General features: G+C 55.3%; 1 protein-coding gene across 1 annotated transcript; it reads right to left on the bottom strand.

Annotated features, from left to right (window-relative positions):
* Window positions 1-1,830: 1,830 nt before the first annotated feature.
* RAB8B (RAB8B, member RAS oncogene family) lies at window positions 1,831-18,919 on the bottom strand. The gene is given in 9 exon segments (XM_026709695.2): window positions 1,831-4,471; window positions 5,988-6,038; window positions 6,687-6,752; window positions 7,149-7,180; window positions 7,183-7,237; window positions 7,738-7,815; window positions 8,650-8,710; window positions 9,248-9,308; window positions 18,776-18,919. Coding segments are annotated over 9 exon segments (621 nt in total). The 5' UTR covers window positions 18,900-18,919; the 3' UTR covers window positions 1,831-4,378.
* Window positions 18,920-19,700: the final 781 nt, after the last annotated feature.

The following is a 19,700-nucleotide window of genomic DNA, read 5'->3' as shown; positions in this document are numbered from 1 at the left end:
GCTTTGAGTTTGTATCTCTCTCACACACAGACAAATGTACTGAGAAACACCAAGTGAAATTCTATTCTTGGTTGAAGGCCAGACTGTGTTTACGCTTTGCATTTTCTGAACTATCCATCAAGTTTTCCAACTCTCGTAAACCACAACAGAGACTTTAATGTCAAAATTGTTAGCTAAAGGTACCAAAATAGTCACCTAAAGGGTTTCAAACCACATCTTAGTGAGAAAAGAGACATAAAGTTCTCCAACACAGTTACACCCTTGGCTGCAGCCACCCCCAGAATAAACACCTTCCAGCACTCCCCAGAATTACCCAAACCCCAGGGATCTGCAGGAAATCAGGACACACATGTCTCTCTCCACCTTGACAACTTTAAGAGGTTGGACTTCGACTCCCCAGCCGCCTCTGGGGAGGCCATCCCGGCCCAGCCTGAGATCCACACGCCTTCAAAAATGTGGATCCAGAATACAGGCTTCACAGTCCTTTTCTCCCAGCCAAGATTCAAAATGTACGCTTGCGTTTTCACAAGGATCTAACATAGAGTACAATCCTATTAATGATGGTTAGGAAGTCTTCTGGAAGCCAACCATTATCCACAGTGGGAGCAGGCAGAAAACCCAGGTCCACGAAGTTGAAAGAAAAGGGAGGAGGAAAGAGGAGCCAAGGGGTGGATGGTGTGCAGCCACTAAGAAGGAAGGAGATTCATCCTTTTCCAAAGCCAAGCGAAACAAAAGCAAAGCTGATTTTGTGCAGAAATAGCAATCAGTATGTGTGATCCACATCATCGACTCACACGACGGCAAGGCAGTTTGTTCCACCTACCTGCCAGTGCCTGCCACGAAGACCCAAGGACCACGGCTAGCAGGGTGTTGAGCTCCTCCATGGCTTACAAGCCACAACAGTAAGGCCCCATCATCATCCTGAGCCACAAACTAACCACACTATGATTTAAAGAGAGGGAACCTCACCGCCAGTGCCTGGATTGTAAACTAGTCCCAAGTCAGCTGAATGGCCTGGACCAGAGCTCTGCTGCCCCCTGGTGGGCACCAGAGGCCAGTCGGTCTGTAGCCTTGTGCACCTCTTGGGGCGGCTACTCCCCGAATCCCTCAGCCCCCCACGAAGGCCCAAGACCCGCAGGAGGCCCCACACAAGGCAAAGCTGCGGCAGAGTACCAGGGGCCACGTGGTGCTGTCCAGGCGTTCTGGGCTTTGGGTTCAAAGAGCCTATTGTGGTGAGGGTCAAGAAAGCGGACCCCCCTCATCCATGGACGTTCACTGGGGGATTCTCATCCCAGCCTTTCTTGCCCTCTTCCTGCTACAGAGGGAAGGAAATGAGGGAGATTTCAGGAAATACAGGAGTTGGGCCTTGGGACACAATATGCTTCGCATGGTGGAATAACTCTAGGTAAATTCTAGGTTTGGGGGTCATGCAAATTCAGAATACAGCATTCAATTTCACTCGCACATAAAATCATCCGAAAGGCCACAGGGACACAGGCACTTGCATTGTTCAAAAGCTACGTAACTTTCCTTCTAAATTGTGAATTATTCTAGAATATAATTTATTTTGACAAAACAAACGAACCCTAATGTTAGAATACGGCAATACCAACGCAAAGCTCTATTTCAGTATAATTGACCTTACGATATTTCCTGTTTCATCATTTCTCTAATGACCAAATCCTTTGTCTGTCTTAATTGCACTTAAAAGCCCTGCGCTCCAAGCAGAGCAGTGACAGGCACATCCAGTGCAACATACCAAAGTGGCCACCCGTCGTAATGGATTTTATTCGTTCCCATCTGGAAATAAGACGTGGTGAAAGCACTTGGTACATGTACATACCCCGTTTATTTTAAAAAAAGCCGGCAAGTATTATACAAGTACTATACAGAGGTTTCTTCTTCTGATCTCACATGCAGCACAGGAGCCTGGAGGTGGAACCGGGCAGGTAATACTTGAAACACCCCTAAAATGGGGGAGGGGGCGATGAAAGGAGAGGCTCCAGGACCAGGGGAAGGGAAAGGCCTCTATGGGAGCAAGAGCCCTCCAAGGGCCTCCCCCGCCACCCAGAGAAGGTCCAGAAGTCCAGAGCCCAGTCCAGCGGGCAGGGAGTCACGGGGGGGGGGAGAGGGGGGCTCCAGCGCTCAGAACTATGGAGGCCTGGCTTCCTTTGCAAGCGGCCTGCTCTGCCCAAGCAAAGGAGGGGAGGCCGGCCCCAACGCCCTGGCTGACCGCCTGGCAGAGCCTTGGCCACCGGTCGCTCCATCCCGCGGCCCTTTTGCCAACTGGCCGCCCCTCCTCCGATGTGCTTTGCCCCTGCAGGCCGGCCCCTCTGGAGCGGCCAGGCTGGAGGAGGACAAGAGGCCTCCCCTACCCTGAAGGAGGACCAGCAGGCGCCCTGGGGGTCTCCCGGTGGCTGCCCAGGCGATCCTCTTTCCCCAGGAGACGAAGGCGGCTGCACTCAGGCAACGGCGGCCTCTTACAAAAAAACCCAGCAGGGAATTCTGTCGTTAAAACAAGGGACAGGAACAAAAACTAAATTTTTAACGTTATAAAGGTAAGTTAATTGTGTGTTAACTTTACAACACCAAGCTTAAAGTGGATTTCCTATGGCCTTACTCAAATTATGTACACTGTAGCACAGCTAGAAGTAAGAAAATAGCATTTTTTTTTTTTTAATAAAACAGAGTAAATACCCCAATATGCTGCTGCTTCAAAAAGCACTTTATAACATTTCGACTAGTTGCCGGCTCTCCAGAGGGAACCTCCTCAGAGACGAAGGTTGGTTGGCAGAACCCGAGATATGGAAGGAAAGGAGACCAAGAGGAAAGCTGAGGGAAGGGGGGGCACAACAGGCACGAGTGCCTGGGTTTCACAGCGATGCCTACAATCAGGAGGGATGTGGGGGGGGGGCACGCCCCTGTCTCAAAGAAAGCACTTTGCACCCCTGGGGTGGAAGTGGAGGCGAGGCAGACTCTGCCCAGGCGCAGAGAGCAAGGCCCGCCAGGGTGGCTCACCTGCTCCAGGTGCTCCCCCGCCCCCCCAAGCAAGACGGCCATCAGTGCTCAGGGATGAAACCCTGCCAGGTGAACTGAGTGGGCTGGCGGGAAGGCAGGGCTTCCAGGTGAGGCGGTGGAGCCAGGAGTCGCCCCGCGCAGACGGTTGGTTTGGCACGTCAACGAAAGCAAAGCGCCCGTTCAGAGGAGCCCGGTTGTGGCATCGCACCCCAAGCCCGGAAAGGCAAAGGCAGCTCGGCTTCAGCGAGTCCAAGACGGGGGTCGGGGGGCAAGGAAAGGCCTCACCGAGTCATCGCTTCCTTCGGGGTGTGTCTTCTCTCGGCGTTCAGAGAGCCGCTGCCCGCCATTAATGCAAGCAGGGACACCGGGCTCAGCCGGATGCCCCAAGGAACAGACCCCGAGCCCCAGCAGAGCCAGACTGAGGGGCAGGGGAGATGCTGTGAGGGGCGAGGGGGGCATCCAGGGGCCAGAAAAGCAAACCCACCTGGACCTACGCAGGTTTGTGCGTTTGTGAAACCATCCGAACCCCACCGGAGCCCCTAAGCGCTTTGGGTTTTCCACCTCCACATGATGGTGGCATCCCCGGGGGGGTGGGGGTGGGGGTTCAGAACCTGTGCCCACCCTACATGCACCCGCGGCAGTTCCCCTTTCCAAGGCCACGGAGCCCCGGGGTCTTCCAGCCGGCCTCCCTGATGGACTGCAGATGGGCTGCTGTCTCCCAGAGCCACGGAGCCCCCCAGCCCAGCCTGAGAGGCCCCAGCTGCCCCTGGGGAGGGCAGGGTAAAGAAAGAGGTTGGCAGTCCCTGAAAAGGAAGACCAAGCCGGCCCACCAAGCGGCTCCCCTCCACTTGCCTCGATGACCCGGCCGTAACTTTCAACCGAGGACTAAGAGAGACGGGCAAAGAAAATACTCGGCACTTTCTGAACCAGGCAGTGAAAGAAAGAAAGAAAGAAAGAAAGAAAGAAAGAAAGAAAGAAAGAAAGAAAGAAAGAAAGAAAGAAGGAAAGAAGGAAGGAAGGAAGGAAGGAAGGAAGGAAGGAAGGGAGGGAGGGAGGAAGGAAGGAATGGAAGGAAGGAATGAAAACGGAGCTCCGGCAGGGGGAGTCTCTCAACTTCACCGCTTCCATGTCTCGGAGGGGGGAGGCGGACGATGGAGCCAACAGAGAGAGAGAGACAGAGAGAGGGAGAGGGAGGGAGAGTCCCGTCCACCCTCTCGGTTCCGCCCATCGTTCCAGGTCCAAATGGAGCCCTCAGCAGCAGCCGGGCGGGGGGAGCCTGGGCTCTCAGAGAAGCAGGAAAGGTGTATTTTTTTGTTGTTGTTTTGTTCTAGGTATGCTGCAGTCTCTCGCGAGGAGTCCATCAAAGCAGCGAGCACCGGAAGAAGCTGCTCTTCTTCGACCGGTTCTCTGTGATCTTCACGGGCCCACTCGCCCCCGCCGCAAGGTTGTCGTTCTAGGCGGAGAGGCAAGAAGGAGATCAGGGTTACTCGGAGGAAAGGGCTGGGGGGGAGGGGGGGGCGAGGGGGGGGAGGGGAGCCCTGGGAATTCAAGGGACGGTTTGTAGGCTTCTTTTCGAACTCTGCCAGGTGAGGGGGGGGCGGGGCTGGTTTTTTTCTTCTTTTTACTCTGAAAGATTCCCCCCTTTTCTTTTGAAATAGGAGTGGAGTGTGATTCCAATGAAATTCGGAAAAGGGCCCGGGGTTCAGAAAGCACCAAAGCAGAGACTGGCCGGCCCCGTGAGGAAAACAGGCGTGGGAAACGCTTCTGTCGGTCTCAGTCGGGCAGGAGGAAGTAAGTCCCGCTCAATTAGGATTGTCCGGCAGGTCAGGGGAACGATCAGGAAAACAAAGTACTGGCTTTCGTGCAACCGGGCGGGCGACAAAAGCGTCCAGTTTGGGTTTGTTCACCGGTCAGTCCAGGATAACCTGGGAAAACCTAAAGTGGTGCTCTCCTACCTTGGCCGCTTTGAACCAGCTTTGCTGGCTGGGGCATTCTGGGAGTTGAAGTCCGCCAGGCTTAAAGTGGCCCAGGCGGGAGAGCCCTGATCTAGAGGAGGCGAAACCCTTGGCCTGACACGGAAGGAGGACGATCCCGCCGAGGGGTGGGGTGCAAGAGCTTCGACCCCCCCCTCCTCGCCTTCAGAGTCACCACCCCGTTCTGGGCAAACGGGAGGGAAAGCCACAAATCCCAGGAGCTGAAAGGCTGCGAAGGGTCAAGCCAGGCCTCCTGCCCGGGGGCCCCTGCTCCTCCAAAGGCTTGTTGGCCTAGCCCCGGGTTCGGATTCCCCAGCTGGTCATCCAGGCGGCCTCGGGGGGGACCCTCCCTCAGATCCCCCTGCAAAGTGCTCCAGATAAATACAGCAGGCGCAGAGGCTGAAGTGAGACGGGGGGGATGAGGGTCTGTAAACCTCTGCAGCGTTTCTTTGACAGCCAGGATATCACCGTCTACAAGTTTATAGCTTACAGCTACTAAAGAGAGGAAAATGTGGTTTCTTTACCGCAACGTAAGTATATCATAGTGTCCACTGATTTTATTGCCTTTGTGCAATTTTAACCCCCGTTGGAATTTTACCTAGTTTGAAATACTTGTTTATTATGTTCCATTACTGTAAGGCCGTTTTGTGGCCTGGCTTTTTACGGTCCCGATCATTGATCAAATAAACCTTTGCCCTACTAACTGCTGTTAGTTTTGGCTTGTTAATTTTGCTTGTGGTTGGACTGCACCCTGGGGTGGGGGGGTGGGGGTGGGCTTTACCCCCCCTCTTCCCTTTTCTTACCAGGCAGCGGGAGGGGAGGGGCTTGCTACGGCTGTGATAAGCCCACCCAGGGCCCCCAGTCCCTCCCCAGCACAGAGGGCCGGGGGCTCAGCCCCTGCAGGGAACATTTCCAGCAGCCTTGGAGCTGCTTAGCCCCGCAACCCCGTGCAGAAGGCTGGCTAGTCAGGACATGGGAGCACTTAGAGAAACCAACCATTTTCTTGTTGAGTTTTGTCATAATGTCCCGTGCGAGGGTGAAGAAAGCCTGCAAGGAAGAGAGAAGACCTGATGAGAACTACCAGACCCAAACCATGTATTTATTCTTTATTCAACTTAAACCGACTGGCCGCCCAACTCCAGAGGACTTCAGAGTGCAGAATGAAGCCGTTTAAGCGACTATTATGCTTCGGGGGCCTTTCTCAAAGGTTGAGCTATGAATTCCGATCCAGAAATTTCCCTCCAAATACCTAGGCTGGCACCCACCCCACCCTCCCCAGATAGGGGTGGCCCCAGTGGGCAGCACCAGCCTTGCCCCCCAGAAGGCAGAAGCCCTGCAGAAGAGTGGAGAGTCTGCCCTCTGCAAGGGCAAAACAAGACCTGGGGCCCCGGTCCCTCTGTGCCGGCCCCTGACCAGACTCGGGGGGGGGGCTGCCAGGTGACCGAGATGGGCTGGCTCTGGTCATCCCCCCCGCCCCCTTTTCACCAAAGAGGCCAAGAGGTGCCGGAGGGAGCCTTTGCCACAGAGCCACAGACTTTCCCGTCCACAAACACGCCGCAGCAGCCAGGACCTCTTGAAATGCTTGGGAGGCAGGAAGGGCGGGGGGGGGGTGTCCAGCTGCCCCCCCCCACTCTCCCAGGCATCGGCTTCGTGGCTGCAGGTCAGACCCCCTGCTGGCACCTACGTGGGGCTTACCTCTTCCACGTTGATGCTGGACTTGGCACTGGTTTCCAGAAATTTGATGCCATAGTCAATTGCTAGCTGCAATATGAAGGTTTCAACAAGCAACCAGTCAGATCCAGCCAGTTCACGAATGGCAAGTTCGAAGGTAAGTTTTGACCCCTGAAGCCCTGGCCGTCTTTAGCTGGGCAACAAGGAAACCTGCCTGCAAAACCCCCCCTGAAGACAAAAACCGGGGTGGGGGGGAGAATCTGGCGGCCCCTTTCCAAGTAAGCTTATGAAAAGCAGCTCACGGAGCAGCTCCTGTGCCTTTCCATCACATTTAGGAGTCGGAAAAGGTGGTGCTGAAACCCTCCTGAGTTTTGGCCACCCGGGACGGCCCCTGTTCCTCCCCCCAGTCCCCCCTCCCCCCCCTGCCTGCCTCCCAAGGAAAAAGCAGCTCCGATAGAAGAAAAACTCTGTTTTCATGAGATTTACCTTTTCTCCTTTCTCCTTTGAGACTTGCCTTTGTCATTCATGTCAGATTTGTTGCCCAGGATCATCCTTTCCACATCCGAAGAAGCGTGCTGGGCCGAGGGAGGAGGAAGCGAGTTAGGGAGAGCAGCCTCACCACGGGGCCCAAAGCCCCGGGAGGGAGGGGGGGGTCTCTCCAGGAAGCCCGGGGCCCACTTCCTGCCCCCCAGAGTGTCTCCCTTGGCAAGGCCCGTCCTTCTAAAGCCTGCCTTGCACCCAGGGGTAAACAAAGCTTCAGCAATCGGAGGAGGAGGAGGAGGAGGAGAGGAAACCGGCGAGGCCCCAGCCCAAAACTGAGCGGGACTCCTGCCAACCGGAGAGGAAACCGGGGAGGCCATGACTCAAGGAGAAAAAATGGAACAATGGAAGCTCAAGCGCAGAGAAGTGACAGGCACAAACTCCCTTCGCCCTTTGTGGGTCCGCTTTGTGCCGCAGAAGAGCTCCGCGGGGGGGGGAGGGGGGGATCCTTGGCTGTCTCCCCCCAAGAAAAACCAGAGTTGGTCAGTTTCTCCCCCTCCCCCCAAGCCCTTCCCTTCCGGGCACGCCTGCCTACCTCTTCGATGTTCCTGATCCAGTTCTTGATGTTGTCAAAAGACTTTTCGTTGGTGATATCGTAGACCAGCATTATGCCCTGGGGGAGAAACCAAGAGCGCAGCCGTCATCGTTCCACGGCAGCCACAACACGTCCTTCTGTGCCAGTCCGGATCCTCCCTTTGTCTCTCCCTCCCGGGTCAACCGTGGAGGTCTACGCTTCTTAACTGAGAAGTTCCTCACAAACGGACGGGCTTCAGGCGCAGCCCTGGGCTCCCTTCCTCCTGTGGCAGCTTCTCCTTCCAAGATCTAGTCCGGCCTCTTGGCTTCAGTCCGAGACCCGGCAAGCCCCCGGGAGGGCAGAAGCAGAGCGCTCCCCCTCTGTGCCTGATGCTCCGTCAGCTGCAGCTGGAAAGGCCCGGCCAGCCCCGGCCCCCACAGAGCCTGCCCTGCGCCCATCGCCCCTCCCTGGCTCTCCGGGGGAGCAGAAGGAAGAGGAGGCCAGGCTGCTGGAGGAGGAGGGCAGAAGAGCCCCTTGCCCGCTCCCACATGCATCCAGGCCCACAGAACCCACCCACCCACTCCCATCCCACTTCTGCGTCAACCATTTCTGACTCTTTTGGGGGGCTCTGGGCTCCTCTGCCCCCTCCCTTCTTTGGCCAGCTGTAAACAGTCGCCCGGCCACCTCGGCGAGGGGCAAAGCTCTTCCAATGTGCCGCAGTTCCCGTCCTGCCAATTCGGCTGCTTGTGAAACCTCCACTTAAGGCTTAATGACGTCATCCTTACCGGCCCCCTTTTTTATTGGGGGAGGAGGAGGGGGGGCAGGGACTGAGAGAGTCCAGGCCCCAGACTCTGACCCTCCCGAGCCAGCCCACCAGTGGCAGGGGGCCTTCAGGTGAGCGTGTCGCAAAGGAAGCCCGGGACCCCCACTCACCATGGCCCCTCGGTAGTAGGCCGTCGTGATGGTGCGGAACCTCTCCTGGCCTGCGGTGTCCCTGGAAGCCAAGACACACTGTCAAAGGGGGCAGAGGGGACCCCGGGGCTTCACCCCCTTCCCAAACACCCATCCCAATGCTGGACCTCCAGCTGGAGCCCGGCACACACCCCTGGCCCCCTTCTGGCTGAGCAGAACCTGGAACCCAGCCTCGCTGCAGAGCGAAGAGCAGCTCCACCTGAGGGCCTGATGAGCCCAAGGCCTCTAAAATGCAGCTTGCAGGCCGACCCTCGGCTCCCCCCACCCCCCCAGAATACTCCCCCCACCCCCACCCCCACCCCCGGTGTTCGGCTCGTGCACGTCCTCCTCGCTCCGCCCGGTTCCCATTAAATGCTGATTAAAGGGTGCCTTAAATCCAGATATCCTGGACAAAGTCCAAAACAGCCAGGGAGGCCGAATGACGGCCACACCCGAGGAGGCTTCGCTGTGCCAGCCCAGATGCGAGACCCGCTGGTTTGTGTGGCGTTTCAGAAAGGAAGACCTCGGTTTCGGGAGCTGCCACCTGCACCCGCAAGCCAGTTGCGCTCTGACCACTTACCATATTTGCAGTTTGATTTTCTTCCCGTCTAGTTCTATTGTTCTGATTTTAAAGTCAATTCCTAAATAAAGAAAATGAAAAGGGGGGCAGTTACATTAGACCTCATTTCCATCTTGCTGCAAAACCCTCCCTTGCACCCGAGAATTTAGAACAAGCAAAGCACCTTCGGGATCAAACCCCCTCAAATCTCCATACACACACACACACACACACACCCCTTATTAAGTGAATTCTGGCAGGAGGGTTCCAAAGGAAAAGCCACTATTTAAATTAAGGGCAACCCTGGTGGCGTTGGGAATAGAAAGAACTCAAACCACAGTTCCACCTGGCCTAACATTCCTGCTTTTTGGCCAGTGGGCTTTTTTCCCCCCAGCGGAGATGCAGCTGTGCCCACAAAGACGCTGTTGTCCACTCACAGGGAAGAGAAACGTGCAACGTTGGAGCTACAAAAGGAATTTTGGGCGATTCCCCAGAGCTCCCTAACCCAGCGAGTGGATTCCGGCCGCGGGGCCTGGTGGAGTTTTCCCTCTTTTTCTTTCAGGGCGACAATGGAAAGTCTGACTAAAGCTTGCAGCTCTCCCTCTGCGAGGGGCTGTCCTGAGCCACCCACTGGCGCTTCCTCCTCCTCCTCCCTCCCTTCAGCGACAGGAAGTGGTGCGCCGCTGCATCCCTCAGCACTAGAGGCCTGCTGACTGCCGGCTGCCGCTTCCGGAGGAGCAGGTTGCAAGAGACACGCTGGGGCAGAGGAAGGAGCCCAACGCAGAGCAGAGCAGAGCGGGTGACATGCTGAGCCTGCCTGTCTTCCTCTTCTCTCTCTTCTCCGCCCGCAGATGCAGAGTCTCCCCTCTCACTAAGACGCACAACTGGAGCATCGGCCACTGGACCGATGTGGCTCAATGCTGGCAGCCTGAAGACGGGTGGATTTCAAGTCCCAGAATTTCCCAGCCACCCTGGCTGGCTGGCTGGGGGATTCTGGGGGTTGAAATCCACCCGTCTTCAAGTAGCCGAGGTGGAGAAACATTGCACTAAGCGGAGGCCTGGTTTCAAGGGGAAGGCAAACGTAAGACCTTGGCTAATAACCCCCCACCCCCCGGGCCGATTCCGATGTCCTGCAAAGGGTCTGACAGACAGGCACGGATCGGCATGGATATCCGTGCAGAGAAAGGGCCCCTCGGAAGAGCAGAGTCTGCGGGAACAGAGCGGAGGCTCCTCTCTCACGCATCCGCTCCAGTTCAAAGACTCAAAGGGCTCCTCCAGCCTGGACCCGGCAGGGCCTGAGAAACGGGGTTCCCACCTGCCCCGGGGCAAAAGGGGCAGGAGGAGGCCAAGAGACTTCGGGAAGGAGGATGTGAGGCGAGCTAACTGGCGCAGGTCCCGCTGCCCAAGGGGCTCCGGCCGTGCTTGGGGGCTCCAGCAGGAGGGAGCAGCTGGCCTCTGGTGCTGGGCCCTGCAAGGGGGATCCTTTCGGGGGCAGAAGGCCCATCCCCAATTAGGGCAAAGGGAAGGACCTGGGAGGACGGCGCTTGATGCCTGCTGACCGCGTAGGCAAGACCACGAATCTTCCTAGCAACAAGGCGGAAGCGGTTTCCTCGCCTCCCTCCCAGCCAGGTCTCTCGCTTCAGGGTTCCCAAGGACGCGGCCTCCAAAGACCGCAGTCGCCTCTGCCTGCCACGCCACCAGCCGCCAGCATCGCACGCCCTGTTTTTTTTGGGGGGGGGGGGCCAAGGGCTGGCCGGCCTTGAGCCTCCTCCCCACCTGCAGCCCCCTCCTCAACCCCCCCCCGTGCGAGGGCTGCTCTTTGGGAAAGAGCTCAAGGCCAGCAGGGAAAAGGGGGGCGCCGGGACCTTCCCCAGCACCGAAAGGGAAGGCTGCTGACCCGCACAGATTCCACAGGCATGGACTGGCAACAAGAACAAAGGCGGGCTTTGAGGGGAGGAATGCAGGTCAAGGAAGAGCACGGTCCGTCTTCCCCAGCTGCCTTCGGCCTTCGGCCCTCTCTCCCCTTTCCCCACGGGGCAAGGAATCCCCGTCCTGGCTGGTCCACTTTCCCCGCTCACCACTAGGGCAACTTTATGACCTGTGGACTTCAACTCCCACAATTCCTCAGCCAGCCATGCTGCTTCACCGGCCAGGCAGGTAGCCTAGCGCAGGCCGTCTGAAACCCAGCACTGGCGTCCCTGTTGCTATACAACAACATGCCACACACGGCCACCTGGCCCGCCACTTTGGAGGCATTTCCACACCCGGAGGTTTATTCTGCTCTCCTGGGTGGCGTGAGATCCTTGGCTCCCTGGCTCTGAGACCGTCTTCACGGCTTCAGGGAATTAGGTGTCTCATCATAGCCCAAAGTTGCAAATAATCTGTTTACTGGGTTCTCAACCACAAATTCCTGAAGATGGAAGAACGGAAAATAAAAAAAAACTCTTTAAACTTGGTAAGGCATAATTAATCCTGTCGCAGACAAAGGGTGGGAAAAATAGGCACAGATGTTCTATTCTTGTATCCTTATACACTCCTGTTAACCACAGCAATTAATAACTCCGGTAGCCAATGCAGTCCCCATTGAATAGGGGAGGTATTTTTGAACCACCTGCAGTGTCTACATAACTGTCCAAACCAGGCCCATGTATGAGGTGGGTTCAAGCAGACCCTCCCCCTGTGGTCAAGGCACTCCAAAGCCCGGCCTTTTCTTTAAACTGGACCACAGAGACTTTAGCCTGGAAGGGACCCTTCAGAGGGACCATCTCTGTGCAACGAAGACTCACAATTTCACTTCTCGATTATGCCTTAAAGGCCCAACTGCTAGCCACAGATGCACCAGCACGGGGAATCGGATCCTTTTTCTAGACGGAAGCCGTGGGATCCTTCCCACTCAGAGCTTAGGATCTCTTTCCCCTTTAAGATGACACAGGCGGGCAAAGCCCTGGCATTGCACTGGATTATCGGGTGGCCTTTGTCCACCCTGATTTGTCAACCTAGCCCTAGGCCAAAGGAGCAGAGAAGTAATCCGATGTTGTTGCTTAATACACAGGTGAAGTTGTGGCCTGTATTTCACACTGTCCACATCAGCAGCCCTGCAGGGGAGAACCTTCCCAGGAACCTCATCCAGGGACGACCCTTCCCCGGGAGCGCCATCCAACCAAAGGGGCTGATGGGTTCTCCGTGGCCCCGTGAGGCTCCTTTAGGGAGGTGCTGCAACGGTGGCATGCCCCTCTCCCAGTCCAGCAGAGACCTCTCCACAGCTGGATCGCTGCTGCTGCTGCTCGGAGAGAAATTCAGGCCTGCAAGTAACTTTCCACCAAGACGCCTCAGGATTCCACTCTGACTTCAGCAGGGAGGAATGCAGGCAGAGGAAGTTCGCAGGGCCGACCGATTTCTCTTCTCAAGAGAGAAGGAGTCTCCCCTTTAAGAGACGCCACGGTGTTTGGCATCCAAGGGGCATTCTTCTCCCCCTTTAGAGGGGGGCTCCAGGTCAGACCCCTCCTTTCTATCTGAGGGATCAACAGCCCCCTCCAGCCTTTGAGTCAGAATAAGATTAGTGGGTTCATCGGTTATCTCCCAAGCAGCTCTCAAATCTCATTCAAGCCCAACAATAGCATGGCAAAAACAAAAAAAAAGGAAAATCCCATTCTTTATTTTAACAGGTAGGTTGAAAAAGTAAACTCCACAAGCTGAATATCCTAGTCAGATCATGCCTATTGCAGCACAATTCTGGAAATAGACTCCCACAGCCCTAAAGGAAAGTTCAGCTGGATCTGCTTAAGACCGTAATCGCTCTGTACTCTGGTCATTACCTAAATGTGGTTAATATAAATTGGTCAACCACCACATCAGAAAGGAGAGGATAAGGCTCAATTATTTTTTTATGTTCAGAGCAACACTTAAGCTGCCCAAATGTAACAACAGGGTACAGAGTAAGGTGCTAGCAAGAGTTTAACCACAGTACAGACATGCGACGACCTCAGTGGAAAATTGCTGGGATATCTCAGGCAACCAAAAAGTGAGGTTAGTGTTGAACACGGAGTTATATTTTGTGGTTTTACAACGGAACATTAGTAGTGATTAAAAATCTATTCAGATGACATTGAACTATGAAATGCGTCCCGTTCAAAGCCCCCCAGGAGAGGCCATGCACAGGTCAGCTCTGCCTTGACAAGGGCCTGAGAGCCTTCCTTGAAGCAGGAGCCCAGCCGGAGCATCTCAAGGGGGCCCACCTTCAACTGAACGGAGAAGATGTTTAGAAGGAAAGTATGAATTTGCTTGTTTGTTCCTTTTCTTATGTAAAGGTTGGAATGGAGAGGTAATAATAGAATCAACTTAAAAATGGGTAAGATAGGGAGTTGAATGTAGAAAATGAATATATAATTATTGTCATATTTGCATGTAAGAGTAGTGACCCGGAATTATGTTGGACACTGAAAAGAGCTATTTTTAAAATTTGTTTTGGAAAAAATGAATAAAACTTGTTTAAAAAAAAAAGAGGAGGGGCCACCTCAGATTACCTGAAGCACTTAAACCTTCTAGGCAAAAAGCAGGATTAAAAACTCCTTTGTGTGAGTGCCTAGAGAAGTAATTCGACGTTAATAGACTACCAAGAAACAGGATCAGAACTCGAGTTTAGGGTCAGACAAGAATATAATGGTTAAAGATGCCAGAGAGCCCAGTGAAACGGCGCCCAGTGTTCGAATCACAGCAGGTGTTTCGCACCTATTCTTTGGAACATGCTTGCCGCTCACCCAGCAGATGTTAGGAATTGAACGCAGGGGCCTAATGTCCTTACAGATTAATGAGTATTTAAACAAGCCATTTGTTTCAGTCAAACGAGACCCGCAGAATCAAAGGCAGCGTCATCTGCCAATTAAAGGGGACGAAGCTGCCAGGCATCTGTCAAACGGGGGAGGCAAAGGGCGTCGGAGCTTCACTCTGAAAGCAGAGCCAGAAGGCGGGGAGGGAAGGGGGGAAGGAAGGAAGGAAGGAAGGAAGGAAGGAGGGAGGGAAGGAAGGAAGGAAGGAAGGAAGGAAGGAAGGAAGGAAGGAAGGAGGGAAGGAAGGAAGGAAGGCCAACCATGCTCCAGGACTCCTGCTTGAGAGTCGTCAAGGAAAGCGACGGACGAAGCCAGGCGAAAACCCAGGGCAGGTGGGCACCTTGTCTGCGGTATCCATTTTACTCAAAGGCGCAGATTTGGGGGGAAGGGGCCACAGTAGCAGAATCGTTCTGATTTCCCCCCCTCCACATACACACATACACCGTACGCTAACCAGGGTGCTCCTCCACTTAGGAAGGGGATGAGCATCTCTCAAAAGGCTGAAAAATCAAGATTGGCACCCGCAAATAAGTCCTCCTCCTCTTCCCCCCCATAACGCATCTTTTTGATAGTCCAGGCCCCACAAGCACCGCTGAGAGGGAGTCCGGCCTGGAGGGAGGGAGGCCTCTAAACTCCCCCGATATTTGATCTGGAAGAGCCAGCCGTATGGACTCTTTCCAAGCTTCTCATCACCACAACAGGGGGACAAGTCTCCACTTGCTTCATGGTCTGCTGTTTCCTGCAGGAGGTATTTGAACTCAGGCCCAGAATATGCCCCCAAATCCACCCTCACAGGCAAAACGGTGGAGATGCTTCTTTTTGCGCCAGTTTTCCACTTTCTGCATTCCACGAAGGAGCAGCTACAGATCGGATGCACCCTGTGGCTACAAGTGAAAAACATTTAATAGGACCACACCGATCCTATTACATGAAGGGATCAGCGTTCTTGACGCGCTCCCTGGTAAGGTGGCACTCCGGCTCCGTTCAGCAAAATAAATGTGAGACAAAAACAAAGCATTAAAAAGTCCATTAAGCAGTTTTTGGTTGCTTCCTGGTTAGGTCCATTTTATACTCTTGGCAAAATTACAGAACTGATTTGATACTGTCTTCCTCCAGGGCCAGTATATCCTATGCCAGAGGTCTCCAAACTTGGCGATTTTAAGACTTGTGGACTTCAACTCCCAGAATCCCTTGCTGGCTGGGGAAACCTGGGCGTTGAAGTCCACACATCCCACTGTTACCAAAGCTTAAGAAGGCCGGCTCTGGCGTGCTGAGAAGCTGAGATCCTGCTTCACCTTCCTTCGGAGCAAACTGGGAAAATGAAATCCAGGCGCACCATTTCCAAGAGAAAACACACACAAGCAGCATTACGGACACGGTTTCGAATCCCGATTTCATCTTGGAGAAGAATGTAAATATTACAAATTTGTTTCCTAGTCAGCAAGTTTCTGCCCTGAATCTGAACCCCTCCCAGATCGCAAGGGAGCCAGCCCCATACGCTACGCAAGCCAGGTCACCGCTGCCAGCAACCGAACAGCCTGTTGCTCCCGGGAGAGAAGAGACTTCCAACTTCTCTGAACCCGAACGCTTCTCCAGAACACACATGGCCCAGGAATCAATGGATCGATCAAGGTGGGCGGGCCCCCGAGCGGGGCGGCTGCAGCAGTCAAACCGCTCCACGACCCATCAGGAGGCCCGGAAGGAGCCTGGCCAACTTCAGAGCAACTTTTAGAAGTTGATGCAATGACCGAGCAGCTTCTAAAGCAAAAGCTGCAGGCCATCTTGTCAAGTTTCACTTCCCTTTTAGATTAGTTTAAGAGCCAGCGTTTCCCCTGGAGGAAGCGGTAAAATCCTGCCTGCAGAGAACAGCCCTTCCACTAAACGCGTAGAGCTGGATCAGGGCCTGGACTCATCGAACGCTGGCTGGGGATGGGAACGGTCGTCTAGCACATCTGCAGGTCATCGGCCCACCCCAGTTGGCAGGCGGGAGAATGAAGCCTGAATGAAGGAAGAGCGAGAACCACGCCACGCCTAAAGACACGCTCAAAATGTCTTCCAGCAACGAACGATAGATTTTGCATCAGGAGGAGGATCAGAAAGCTCTAGCAAAGTTGTTAAGGAACGGCAGCCTTTTCCTGCGCATCCTGTATCTGCCCAAGCTTCCTCTTCTTTCAACCAAAATAAATGTGGCATGACATATTATGCATCCCCGCGGAAGAAACCGACTTCAAGGAAACTTCTCAGAGTTTAATCGCATGCTAACCTAGGTTGACTAAGGAATACTTTAGACCAGGGGTATCCAGCCTTGGCAATGTTAAGACTTGTGGACTCCAACTCCCAGAATTCCCCCACTCTCCTGAGATATTGTACTATACTCAGTGTATCTGGACAATGCAACCCCCCGCCCCCAATTAAGAGAAATCTTCAATTGGTTTGGGATGCATTTTGTTAAAGACAATTTAGGCAAGAATGCAGAGTGCTGGTGGCACGAGGGCCACTTTTAACTCAACAGGAAGAGAGGCTAGAACACAAGGCTTCACCACACAGGAACCCCATTTACATTAGCTGAGTAATTAACATTTTCGTCCATGCCACACAGGAATCGCCCCAACGTTTAGAAAGCTCACATGCTGATATTCTGTCTATATCCCTAGCACAACAATATGCCAGGGAAGCTTAAAAACCCACAGAATGTCAGAAAACATGAAGCCATTTGCTCAAGACCGGTTACTAAAAGAATTCATGCTTGCTTAACGCCCTTCAGCATCCAGTCTGAGCAATTTTTCTTGTAACTCTCTTCATTTCCTGATAATTTCTGGACACTCAGCATTCAGCACCGAGACATTTCAGCAAGAACCAAAGAAACACCCTTTCCTTGAGCCAACTGTTCTCTTTCATCTTGGCTGATGAGAAGTTCAGGCCAGCCTTTTTGGGAAGCCATCTGAGGAAGCAGAAATGGCAGCAGCTGTGCTGGGGACTTCCCTCCCTGAAGGGTCAGCTGAGAAGACGCCCAGGGGCAAAAGCTTCTTTTGGGATCGCTCAGCGCAAGGCAAGGCTGGGCAGCCCGGTGTTCCTGCTACAGGCCAAGTCAAAACACAGGGCATGAGTGCAGCAGGAGAACCCAGTCAACAGAGGAGCTGAACTACTTGGCACAACAATCAAGTCCCCTCTCCGAAGTTTCCAAACTAGTTCTTGGTCAGTTGGACCTATTACATCGAGTGTCACCTTTTAGTCCTCTCCGTTGGTGCTTTGGCTGTGTTATCTTTTCAAGGCGATCACAGTTGGGTACATCTACTGTTCACTATTTGGACTGAAATAAATGACACACAGACTGAAATTGCTCAAGTAAGCCTGGAACCAAAACAATAAACGTCTTCCACTTTTTCACCCCAAAACAAGTTCTGGATCAGCAAAGCTAAATGACCCTGCTAAGACTCCGCTTCTGTGTATCAACCAAGCCAAATGTTACTTCCCAATGCTTTGGGCTTTAGCCCTGGTAGGCCTGAGGCGGAACCCCAATGATAAATGATTGGAGCCCATAGCAAAGAAGATCTACAGGGTGCCAGGTGGCCGATGGCTTCTACTGCTAGGTGGCTCAATACAATGATTGGAAATAAGTACAACCAAGAACGGAAGACCAAAGGTGTAAAAGCTGCATATAAAAAGCTCCAGCAATAAACCCTGGCTATCTCGCAGAAGAAGAAGAAAAAAATAATTTTACTTTAAGTAAACAGCATAAATTGCACACAGGTGGTTCAAAGATTAGTCGAGGGTGTTTCTACTCTCTTATCACATATAGTAATCATTTCTCCTGGCCATGAACACACTCTCCCTTTTACCAGGGCAGTTGCAATTTCTTAGAGGGCTTTTGTGACTCTGGGTCACCGTGGCACCAAAGGTGGCACCAAAGGTGGCACCGGCCTAGTTATGGCCCAGCGTTCACAGATGCTTCAGGGAAACCGTTGCTTTAGGAACCGAAGGGGATAAAGGGATGCGGTGAAGGCCCCTGTGACTCAGGTGGAGGCTGCCCCCTCCTAAGCAGCCCCCAAAGAAGAGGGGGGGTCCCGCAGGAAAGGCCCTCGACGGAGCCCTTCCGAAGCCCACCCGGAGGAGCTCCCGGGCGGCTCAGGTTCATTTCCCAGCAAAGGCGCTTGTCAAACACCCGCCGGACCCCGAAGAGGGATGGGGGTGGGGGGTGCACGCCGGTCTCTGCCACCCACCCCAAAGCCCCCTTGCACGGAGGAGGGGGGGGGCTTATTTCCGTTGGCAGAGCAGCCAGGAGGGGGCGCACCGCCTGCCAGGGGCCAAGGAGGCAGCCCCCCGGGCCAAGAGGGGCTTTCCCAGGGCCAGACCGGCCACCAGAGCGGGTGGGGGGCGGGGGCTGCTGGAGGCCCCCTGACCTCTCACCCCTTTCCGGAGGGGGAGGGGCACCGGGGCTCTCCAGCGGCCCCATCCTGAGGGGAGGAGGAGGGGGGCTACGGAAGCCCCCTCCCCAGGCTGCCCACGGCCGGGGGTCGAGCGGGGGGGCAGCGGGGCGGGGGCGCAGGGACCCCCGTGGGGGAGGGCGGGGCCGCTGGACGGCGGAGGCTCCCAGGCCAGCGGAAACGAGGGAGGCAGGGCCGCCCCCCGCCCGCGCGCCCTGGGAGTGGGAGTCCCCCGCGGGTGGGTGGGCGGGCGGGGGCCTGAGGGGAGGGCGAGGGCGGCGGCGGCCGGGGCGCCTCACCGATGGTGGAGATGAAGGTGGTGTTGAAGGCGTCCTCGCTGAAGCGGAAGAGCAGGCAGGTCTTGCCCACGCCCGAGTCGCCGATCAGAAGCAGCTTGAAGAGGTAGTCGTAGGTCTTCGCCATCTTCGCCGCCGCCGCCGACTGACGGGCTGGGGGAGGGGAGCGGGCGGGCGGGGGGGCGCGCCGACGCGGGGCGTGGCCGGGACGCGGCGGCTCCCGCGGGATGACGGGAGTTGTGGTCCGAGGCGGCTCCCCAGCCCCGCGCTGCGCATGCGCCAGGGCCGAGAGGAGGGGCTCCCTACGGGGCGGCCCGTTTCGCCACCGGGCAGCTGCTGAGCGAGCCGGAACGGCGCGATTTTCTCCCAGCGCGGGGAGCCTCGCAGGCTTTGGCGGCGGAGAGAGGCGGCCGCAGGCTCGGAGTCGGGGGTCTCCAACCGGGGCAACTGGAAGCCTGGAAGACTCCAACTCTGAGCTGGCGGGGGGATTCTGGGGGTTGGAGGTCCGCCTGGTCGGGGCCGCTGCTCTAAGCCCCGCTGCACGGGGGGCTCTCTAACCTCGGCAACTGGAAGACCGGGGCCCTTCGACGGCCCGCCTCCCCCAGCAGCATCTCACGGGCGCTGGGAAACTCCGCTTTAGCCCAGGCCAGAGCGGAAGAAGGCGCCCCAAGAGAAGATGGGGGGGGGGAGGGGCTGCGTGGTACATCCCATGCTGGAAGACTCAACCGACCCCGGTGGGGGAGCGGGACCCCGCCTGATCTTCTCCAGGTTGAACTGCCCCCTCCCCCCGGCCCGATTTGGGCTCAGCAGGTCCTGGATCCAGCAATCGGGGCCTTAGACTCGAGAGCGCAGACTTTGTTCCTATGATACAATCATGCAGGTCAGATAGTTGCCACTTTGGCTCGCCAGGCTGTGATGCGCTTCCTCC

This window comes from Pseudonaja textilis, chromosome 13 (assembly GCF_049901715.1).
Source record: "Pseudonaja textilis isolate UNSWEBS1 chromosome 13, rPseTex1.2, whole genome shotgun sequence".
In the NCBI taxonomy this organism is placed as follows: domain Eukaryota; kingdom Metazoa; phylum Chordata; class Lepidosauria; order Squamata; family Elapidae; genus Pseudonaja; species Pseudonaja textilis.
The sequence above is the reverse complement of the archived record's forward strand: the minus strand, read 5'-3'. Positions and strand labels throughout refer to the sequence as shown.